The 11,446-nt window shown below is 37.9% G+C and overlaps 1 protein-coding gene across 1 annotated transcript in view; it reads right to left on the bottom strand.

Moving 5' to 3' along the window:
* Positions 1 to 1,460: 1,460 nt before the first annotated feature.
* Positions 1,461 to 11,446, bottom strand: part of LOC145687729 (thioredoxin-1-like) — a 48,696-nt gene continuing 38,710 nt past the window's right edge. The window contains exon 4 of the mRNA XM_081761181.1: positions 1,461 to 1,728. Coding sequence (XP_081617307.1) covers positions 1,621 to 1,728 — 108 coding nt within the window. The 3' untranslated portion in view covers positions 1,461 to 1,620. The remainder of the gene's footprint in view (positions 1,729 to 11,446) is intronic.

Genomic DNA, 11,446 nt, shown 5'->3' with positions numbered 1-11,446 from the left:
CAACACCGTCAAGAAGTTGCTCCTTGGTGGTAGGAAATAGCTGCGGTAATTTGAACATCTACTTTATCAATAAACCTTTCTTTTTAACTCTTAATATAGTAGCTGGGACTATTCTGCTCTCCTTTGGCTATCTACACCTTGTAGTACAAGAGGGTAACTTTGGACGCACTAAATACCTTAGCTGCTTTTGCTACGAGTGTTCCCTCAATTTAGCGCTTCATATGAAGACCTTGAAATATCTTTAGAAAGGTAACCAAGAAAGCTCTGTCTCTTTTTCACCCACCACTATCGAACATCGATATGTCACCTAAGGCGTAACTGGAAGATAAAAAATAGTCCCCACCAGCATCGACGGCCTTCTGCCAACGTTTGGGAAGGCCACGGGTTCCATCGTAGTAGAATTTGGTGGGTCGTAAAATGAAGAAAGTACCAAATGCACTTTGAACCTCTACTAGGGATTTGAACTGGCGTCCTTTAAGGTGATTATCCAATGAATGGAACAGGTGATAATCGGACTGTGCAATACCCAAGAAGTATGGCGGATGGAATAGTGTTTCCCATCCGAGACGTAGAATGGTGTCCCGGGTCATCTCAGCCACGTAGAGCTTAGCGTTGTCCTGCAACAGGAGGGCCACTTTGCGATTCAGAGGTGCTGGCTCCAGAGTTTTGAGTTTTTCATGAACACGGCTCAATTGCTGACAGTACACAGTTGCATTGATGCTCTGACCAGCGGGTAGCAGTTCCCGATGCACGTTGCAGCGAGCAGTCCACCAAACAAACAGGAAGACCTTCTTCTGGTGCATTGCTGGTTTCGTCTGTTTTGGAACCGGTTCATGGGATGCTATCCAATGACGACGGCGCCGTGGAGCTTCGTACACAACTCACTTAATTTTGTACATGTGTTGATCTTCCGGCTTGTGGTTCAGCTTCGAGTATTTCGTCACCTTCCTTAAACTTGTCAAACCACCGTTGCACTGTTGGCGTAGTTACGACATCCTCACCAAAGGCCTGGCTTACCTTCCGCCCCGCTGCAGCTTCATTTGATCACAGTTTCAATTCGTAAAACATATTCGCCCTTATGACACCCTGTGGAGATCTCATGTTCACTCTGTCCTTAAGCAAGTTCAAGGTGTAACCGAACTGCTACAACCAGGTAGTATATTGGATGTACCCACACCAACAATTGACATTTACCATATCTAAATTCACATTCAACTCAGTGTGAGCGTCAATTTAATATATACCTCCACAAAAGCAACAGAACATTCTTGGTTACCTTTATAGAATGTTTCGAGATTCGCCCAATGTGATTACCACAGCTCAGACACTCATTCTGTATTACGTGTTATTTCGAACGTTCAATAGGATAAATTCAGAGTAAAATATAGATTTGGTAAAGATAAAAACAAAATTAGTAGATGTAGAGTATAATTTTATTGTTATATTTTATGTATATAGGAATATTAATTTTGTTTTCCATTTTATTTCAGAGAACATTATTTTGCATATGACATGCTTAATTTGAATCCTGAATTTTAAGTTAAAATCTATTTAATTTCCATGTGAGGGAAGTAAAGAATGAAATAAAACTTGCTAAGGACTCAATAGTAGCAAGAAACATTATGGACAAATTCGTGGCCCATTGGGCAAAGGCTTTTTAAGAAAATCTAGACACTCATGAAAGGCTTTTTCAAGAGCTTTTTCATTTGAACCACAGAATCTTCCCAGCTGAAAAAGAAAAAAATAATTATGTCTCTTAAAATGAATTTAGTTTATTAAGAACAAAACTTAGAGACAAATGAAATATGCATAGTCGTAAAAAGTCGTTCTTCATTTTATTTTTTGTTCTGTTTAAGACTGGCCTTTAATTCCTATTCAAACAATCCTATAAGATATTTGTTCACTGCCGGGTGTAATTTGCATCGCTGGAGAGGGCAGCTTCCAAATTTGATAGGCGTCACTGACGTTCCAGAACTTTCATTTCTTTGCTTCTAAGTTCGAAGAAATGAGGAAGTACTCTAAGACCAGTCCTGAGTTTGGTCTGCTATATTTGATAAAGACTTCTTTCGTAGCCACTTATTAGCTAGATCTGATGTAACGCGATTTCTTCCTTTTGAGGTTCGTAAAAGTACAGTTGGTGTAGCCCCATTCTCCGCATCCCTACAAAACCTTTATGTCCGAATAATATGTGAACTTTTAGTACAGTACAGGTAAGATAAAAGTTTGGTTGTCATAAATCCAAGGTCTGTGATAACCGCATCTTATAAAACGGACAATTCGTTTTCTTACTGGCTTAAGTTATACCGTTAAGGTAGTAACTGGGTGGTTTATTTATTTATAAACGCCACTATACTCTTATGAAAGCCCTTGTGAGTGAGTCCCAGTAAGAACTCAAGGAACTCTCCTGCAAAATGCTTAGATTCAACACTACTCCAACCAAATAATGAGTTTAAGATCGGGCAAATTTTATAATATACATTGTGTTTGCTTGCTTTGTCATTTTTTTCATTTAATTGCATTCATCATATTCCCAAAATGTTCAGCACACTCTCTAAAATTATTTGCAATTCTTCCTGCGAGGAAATTGTTTAAAGTAATTATCAAAATTAAATGAATGTATAATTTTACTTCCCACTGTTATGTTCTTTAGGCTAAATGATACACACAATTAATTGAAGTAAATTATTATGAAACAATTTGTAGAATGATCCAGGAAAACAAGAGAACCGCGAGCAAATCCATGGACATGATATTATTTGCCACAAATTCGCGTTTTTGGACATTAAGAATATAATATTAATCACTTCTCAGCCTTTGGTAGTGTGACTACTTAATTTCCAAAGGTTCTTTCTTATCTCCTGACCAAATTCGAACTTGAACAGCCGAATCTTCCTCCAAGAGTACTACAGTGCTTGTGCTATCTTTAGTAATACACCTTATCATTGGCTGGTGGGGATGGTTAACACTAAGAGCAGTTGGTCATCCACTCACTGTGACTGCACGTTGCAGTGACTGTGTGTTGCAGCAGGGTTTTCAGTAGCCAACAGGGATGATTTCATCATTTATATCCCTATCATTAATATTCATTGCTCAGAAAATGTTGCGAGGTCTTCAACCTTTTGTATATCCTCTAGCAAGTCGAGAAGCAAGATATAATTTTATGTTATGTTTGATTCCATTCTATTGGTTAGTTGGAGTAGGAGTTTTCTTTTTATTTCTTTGCAATGTATTGTGATTTTATGTATAGTGTGTGAAAGACGTCCGCATTAGATAATTGTCCTAAGAGTAAACAACCGATTTCTGGAAGACAGAAAACTAAATATACAATATACAACTACTGTAAATATAATCCGCCTTATGCAGAGTCGTTTTGACGTATGATTAACATCGTACTAAAGACCTGACTACCGCAGGAAACACATGTTAGTCGGACTCTTTAGTATGGCGCTAATCACGTTTCAGAACGATTAGAAGATTTTAATAGGATTATCCACGCGCATATACAGAAACTTCGTAACGCTAGAGCAGAAATTGCTAACTTAAAAACAGAGAATACATTACTAAGATAATTACTAGTAAGAGAATATACAAGAAGCTAATACAAAAGCTCAATTTCTAATTTTGTACCTGCAATAGACGCAGACATTGTGCTTGACATTAATGCTCAAAATAGTAACCAAGTTTAAATGTAAACAATAAATCTTCTATGTATCTGCATTTTGTCGATTGTCTGACAATAGGCCACTTAGTCGTAAAAAATGGAAAGTGCATGCTGTAGCATATCACGAAGAAGTCTTCTTTCTTTCTTTCATAAGATGATCCATAAGTTATTCCGGATGTGTGGTTTCATGTAATGCACGTTGTCCATAATGTACCCGTATAGAGGGTAACCCAGGAGTGATAGACACGAAAATCTTGCAGGCCGTTCGATCGTATTCGTCTTCCAATCCATCGTTCTGGAAATGTTTTACTTTTTTATGTAAGTATTGTCAAAAGTTCAGTCCATAGTGTGGCGGCGCTTCGTCCTGTTGGAGCCACACGTGATCAAAGTTATATGTGGAGACTAGATGGCAGAAAGAATCTGTTCTCCCTCCAAGCTAATACAGTTAGAATTTAATAGCAAACACACGACAATTTACAACTCCATTTAAGCATTACGGCATGGTTGTACAATTTTCCTGCTATAGTGTGGGGAAAAATTGTTTCACGCTGTAAGTAATGCTTGTTACTAACCTTTCACCTTAACTCGTACATACTGACCTTACGTTGCAATTTGTTGCAAAGATTCTCAATGAGGTTAAAGCCGGTACCTTGAGGTAGGTTTTCACGCATTTCTGGACACCTTTAAATCAACCATTTCCTTACAATACACACTTTGTTTGTAATAAATATCTTGATAAATTTGAATTCCTCATCATTCCCAATTTTCCGTATTTTTCTGAAGATTTGCCCTAAGAACGTTAAAATATATATTAGGGTGACCAGACGTACTGATTTTCGCAGTACAGTACCGTTTTCAAAGAGCTGTCCTGTGTGTTGCCAAGACGCCCAGAAAATTGAGAAATGTCAATCTTTTTTTAGTGTGCCCTACAAAATATCCCAAGTTAACTTATTACCAATATTTTAATGTTTCATTCTTTATTCACAACATTTTGAATCACATGCACTGTTTTGCTGAATGATGAACCGCTGTGTTTTTAACACTCCAAAAAAAATTAACGAAGGAGAACAATCAACAAACTTGTTTTGCAATACATTTTTACTGAAAACGCGTCGTTGAGATATCGGTAAGATAAGAAATATTTCTACTTCAAGTTACGACAGTGATGCTAACCAACTTTAGTAGAAATTCCCTCGTGGCGGTCTAAATTTTCCCTCATTGTTGATATTAACCCCACGCTCCGAAAATCGATAAAAAATGCATTTAGCCCTACACGATGTTTCATTATAAGTTCATAAAAATTAACCACTTTGTCATTCATCAAAGCATTTTGAGTTATGATGAACTCCTTCAATATTTTTGATCGGTATTTTTCCTTTTAACAAAAATGAATGATTAACTTAAGGTTAACGGTAAATGAAACATGGACATGAGTATTGCCGACGCAGTAAACTATCATATACCGATACTATTATATTTTTGTTCTACTTTCCGCTTGTCAGAATCTGGTCAACCTAATATATATATATATATATATATATATATATATATATATATATATATATATATATATACATATATATATATATATATATATATATATATATATATATATAGAGAGAGAGAGAGAGAGAGAGAGAGAGAGAGAGAGAGAGAGAGAGAGAGGGAGAGAGAGAGAGTTAATGAGCTATACCGACAAATTGTAAGAGGGGACTCCTCACATCAAAATAAGAGAAAAAGTTCATACGGACCCATGGCGAAAAGTGCATATTTTCAGAGCTAGGGCTGTTCAAAATCGTGAAAAATCTGTATTTCAATAGGTCCTATTTTGAATTCAAGAAACTGTGGATGGAGATTCTTACAAGCGTAAAGGAAGTTACGCCGCATATATAATCCACAAGTGCATATTTTGTCAATTGTCAATAGGTGTAGAGGCTATTCCCAACAGGATGTAATACTCACATCAGATATGCTCTGAATAGAATTTTCAGATATACTCTGATTTCAAGGAGGGTCCAAAGTAGGCAGGAGGTAAGCCTTGACAACAATGGACATCCAATGGCTTCGGAGGGAAGGCGGAAGTGTTAGGAACCGGCAGCTCCATGTGTTTTGTGTTCGGAAGAACGTGTGATGATATGTATTTCGTCATGGTGTATTTCACGTTTTCTTCAATTATAAGCGTGAAAGAAAACATCTCAGCGTGCGTTTTCCCGAGTAGAAGAGACCATGTTGTTGACGATCCTTAACACTGCCGAGGCTGAGGCTTATCGTTTGCCTAATATGGACCAATCATAAAATCAGAGCACATCTCAAAATTTCGTTGATGGTATGTCTGAGAATTTCATCCTGCACGGAATACTCTGTACACCTATTCAACAATAATGAAATATGCATTTTTGGATTGCGAAAGCAAAACTTCCTTTACGCTGATAAGGACCATCATCCACAGTCTCTAGAATTCCAAATAGGGCCTCTTGAAATTAGGCTTTTTCTTTATTTTGGACAGCCCTAGCTCTGAAACTATGCACTTTTCTCCATAGGTCCATATGAACTTTTTCTCTTATTTTGATGTGATGAATCACCTCTTACAATTTGTCCGTATAGTTCATTAACACCCTGTACATATATTTGTCATAATCTCGTCAACACACAATAACTCTCCAATATCTGATGAACATAAACAACCCAAGCTATTACACTTCCTTCTCCGTGGTTTACCGTGGGCTAAACTTCTTGATATTAGCTCTGTATTTACTTGCCGAAAAACTGTTACTATACCATCATATCCATGCAGGTTTAATTTATATTCGTCCGAAGACAACACATATTCCCACCAATTTTTGGGCTTATCTACCAAAGCTCTAGAAAATTTAAATATCTTATTTTTCTTAATTTGGATAATATACGGTTTCTTTCTAGCTATTCTACCATTATACCCTTACCATATTAACCCCACACAGCACAATACACTGACAAGATAAAACATTGTTACTACCTGCTACTATTTGAACGAAGACTTGAGCTCTACTGAATATTCGAAACTTTGCACATTAAGACCATTCTATTGCTTTATATTATTAAAGTAGCAATTAACAACAAATATAGATACTATTTAAAAATAATAAAATATATTACATTTACTATTAAAATGAAATGAAATCTTTGCGTTTTACGTCCCATGCTTATACCAGTTAGGCTAAAGAAGAATGTGGTTATGAGAAATGAATGAAATGGTGAAATTTAGAAAGTGGGAGGAAACGGGAGAACCCCGAGAAAACGCACGAGCAAGGGCATCCACCACTATATCCAAACGGCGCGAACTGGGATCGAACCAGGGATCTCAAGCACCGGAGGTGAACGCTCTACCACTGAGCCACCGTGCCCTGTACATTTCTTGTTAATATACTCTACAGTATTTTACAAATGCAAACATACGAACAGAATCGTAAAGAACACGATGAAAGTTTTCTTCATTACTTACCTGTCCCGATACATTTTTCACTAGAAAAATGTCAAACGTAGCATACGCTATCTCGCAAACGAGTGATGGTCTGTCAAAAATCAATTCAATTATCGTTTGTAGGAAAATTCTGGCATCAATTTATGTGATACGCATGCCTCTTTCTATTTAAAAATATTGTGTGGTATACAATACGCGGAATTCAAGATGGCTGCCATATTTATTTAACGCAGTTTCTACACAATGCCAAATTGTAACATTTGCTCTTCCTCCGTCCATGCGTCTCTTTGTTACTGGCCTGTCATAATACTTTCCCTATTAGATACATATGTCAATCATAGCACACCCTGTCTCAAATGATTTTAAAAATGAGTTCACATTCTCATTTGCAGGAATATTCAAGCCTAACTTGAAGTGTAAAATCATAACCTTTTACATTTAAAACAATATTGTGCGATATGTATTATGGCGGAATTCAAAATGGCTTTCATGGTCACCACACTCCAAATCAATGCAGTTTTTGCAATAATACAAATTGTAACATTTTTTTTCCTACGTCCACCCAATCGTTATTATTGTTCTGTCTCAACACTTTTGACTAACCCTGTATACAGATCCACATGTTTCTTCTCCCAGCAAAATTAAACTAATCTTGTCCACAGAATATTTCTGATACTATACTTTGATCGAGGGGCAGAAATAGAATTTTAAAACTAAGGGAATAATTGATTTCCACTCTTGGTTTGATATCATGCTTTTTACCCATTGAACGGTATTTACCTGGCCCTTTTGACGAGGCGCCATTTTGACTCGGCCTCTTTTGAAGCAGGGTCCATTTGACATAGCGCCCTTTTGACTCGGGCACTTTCGAGTCGAACTCTTTTGACTCGGGGCCTTTTTGACGCGGTTCCTTTTGTCGCGGGGCTCAATTGACGCAGGGCCCTTTTACCAAAGCGCCCTTGTGACTCGCGCCTTTTTGTCGCCGAGTCCTTTTCAAGCGAGGCGTTTTTAACTCGAACGTTTTAGAGAAGGGGCTCTTTTAACTCGGCCCCCTTCAACGAGGGGCACTTTCGATGCGGGACCGTTTTAACCCGTGCTCTTTTGAGGCGGGGTCCTTTTGACCTGGGCTCTTTTGACTTAGGGCCGTTATGATTCGGGCTCTTGTCGCGGGAGCCTTTTGACTCGAGCCCTTTCCACGATGGGCCGTTTTGACTCGGATTCTTTTGTCGCGTGGCCCGTTTCGACGAGGGTTGTTTCGACTTGAGCCCTCTTGTCGCGGACCTCTTTTGACCTTACTATTTTGACGCGGGGCCCTTTTGACACAGCGCCTTTCTTACTCGGGAACTTTTGTCGCCGAGCCCTTTTGACGCGGACCCTTTCTGACTCGGGTCTTTTTGGGAGGAGCTCTTTTGACTCGGACCCTTTTGTCGCAGGGCCCCTTTTGACTCGGCCGCTTTTGACGTGGGGCTGTTTCGACTCTGGCGGTCACATACCCAGAGTACCTCTGAGGACACCATAGTTATTACTCTATAACTTAGGCACCTGCCTATCTTGGAACTTGGACATATTGAAGCAACGTTGTTTCTAAGATGTCAAAATTAACCTCTATATGTTGAACAACTATGTAACTTTTATTTCTTAGGAAATCTTTTAGAACATACTTTAGTGGCTATTTATGGCTATTGTCGGCAAATATGACAAGAGCTTAGTTCCATTGGGACGTCCCATTCATATTCTTATTGCAAATCCATTTCGTGCTTCAGTCCAGACCTTATTTTATTTTCGTCGTATTTGAATCATTTTCCCCTTGGGATTTGCAGGAAATTGTGAACAAATGATGATCAAATAAATGTTTGAGAATATCAGAAAGAAGGTAGGTAAGATAGTGAAACACATCCATTTCATAGGATATTTGCGTTACCCGGAAATACATTTTTTACTAAATAGAAATATATTTTAAATTATTTATAAAACACAAACTAATACTTAGATAGTAACTGGTAGTAGGGATGCGCACGAATCGAGATTTAAACCTGTCTCGACTCGTCTCGAGAAAACGTTGTCTCGACTCGTATCTCGACTCGAAATTATGTTTGTGTCTCGACTCGTGTCCCGACTCGACTCGAATTCGAGTCGAGACGTCTCAAAATTCGAGTGGAGACAAAATATACGAGTCAAAATGTACGCACACATCAGCCAGACCATTATAACAACCTACCTAATTGTCAGTATGTCGACCTTTAGCACGGATAATAGTAGGGGGGCTTACGGGAAGTATCCTGCACTTTGTGTTAAAAAAAGGTGCCACTCAGATATGTTGTTCCCCTGATCCAACTAAGCAGGAATCGAAGTAGCCCCACTCCGACAGGTGGCCAGAATCCAATATGGCGGCTATCAAAGATGGCCGCCTCTGCGAATTCATAGTGTTGGTTTTAGAGGCCTATATCTCCTTAACTAATAGTCCAATCTTCACGATTCAAAAACTAAACGACGTAGAAGATAACAGAGTCTAAAACATTAGCAAAAGGTTTTACCTAGCACTGAAATTAACACCTACAGAAATTATTTAATTTGGAACTTTACATTTCTTATGATGGAGTTTACTCATATTTTTTAAAATAACAAGTAAACGGCTGGGAATATCGAAAAAGACGTCGTATAACTTTTTAAAGAGTGTTAAATTGTCTTTTGTTTGGTGTATAGTTCATTCAGATTGGTTAATAAACAACGAAGTTATGACAATTTAAAGATTCGCGTTGAGTCGATTGATTTTCCCAAATATCGATCGAGAGTTCATTTACCGTAATAAAACATCACTGATGGATGCTGCATTGTACGAAACAAATCATTCTTTTGTGATGTAATCTTCATAAGTCCCACTTTCACCAGAAGCACAAAGTAGCCTGACCAATAGGCCCGTATCCAGGAGGGTCTAGGGGGGCCGGCTCCCCCTAAATTTTTGCTGACCCCGTAAAATTTTCACGGTAGGCTTGCAAATGAACTATAATACGGTGATGAACTATAATATGGTTGGATCGGGTCCCCCTAAGTTCAGTCTGCCCCCCCCCCTACATTTTTGGACTGGCTACGGGCTTGCTGATCAAGCCCGGTTATGAATCCAATATGGCGGCCATTAATTATGATTCATAAAAATTAGTTTCTTTCGAAATATTGACCTGAGTATCTAGATTTTTAAACGAAGACGGACAAAGTAATATCACCTATTCCATTACTATTCACTTTTACACATGAATCAAGTTTAAGAATATCTTAAGAAAATACGTCTGTAGCGTCACGATAGAAAAGTTTTATGGTTTCTTCTGAATTGAAAGAGGAACTGCACAGGAAGAATAAGAAGTAAGTTCTGTCCTTAAACCATAGACATTGGCTTTATATCCTTTACAATATTATAAGGAAATTACATAAAGCAATATATTGTTATAAATTAGAACGTAAATAATTTCTTTCGTATTGTAAGAACAGAAACACAACGCAAACACTTGATTCGATAATTTGAAATTCACAATATATCTTTTGGATTTTTACGTGTAAAAACAGTTTTATGATTTCGAGGAACAGTTAATATTACTTTGTGTACAAGCTATTCTATAAAGAATCATACATTTAAGTTTATCTATTTATTGGTACGTTTCCAACGTGGTGTAAATTTACTGTGGATCAACTGAATTTTCAAAAATAATGAGTGCTACTTACATGAATGTTTTATTGGTCTAGATCTTCGTTTTCAGTTTCCATCACCTTTGCACATGTTCCCAACACATATAACAAAAAAGCAGCACGGAACGCTTGCACTTCTACAACGATATCTTGTGGTACATGTCTTGCAGGCACATTTCAAAAAGAGTTTCCTACATGCTTCCTATACAACTGGAATGGAAGTCCATGTTAGAGAAAGTTTAGTTCCATTGTCAGTCCATCCCAGTTTACTGATGAAGGAATATGTGCTGTCTTTTTTATTGCCTGGCCCCAGATTTGTCCAGCTTGGTATGCTGCACACTTGGTGTGAAGAAGCAAGGCATCTCAAGTTGGACGAAGCGCAGTAAGAGGTCTGCCCTTTTCCAAAAAGAATTCTCGCCGGACTTCATTAACTTTAAATTTTTCATTTGTTTTTTAATATAATAGGACAACATATCGTTGCAGTGAATTAAATCGATCTTCGCCTATGTTGATTACAGGGTGTGAAATTGTTAGAAAAGCTGTGGTCACCTCTGGATACAAAAGCCATGTTTTCCATGCTTATAATTTTCCATGTCCGAGAAAGTATGACACTGTATCACATCCTGTAAACGCGTGGGGCCTCGTAA

This window comes from Thermobia domestica, chromosome 6, assembly GCF_964235325.1.
Source record: "Thermobia domestica chromosome 6, izTheDome1.hap1.1, whole genome shotgun sequence".
NCBI classification, from domain to species: Eukaryota; Metazoa; Arthropoda; class Insecta; order Zygentoma; family Lepismatidae; genus Thermobia; species Thermobia domestica.
This window is presented reverse-complemented; position numbering and strand designations above follow the sequence as displayed.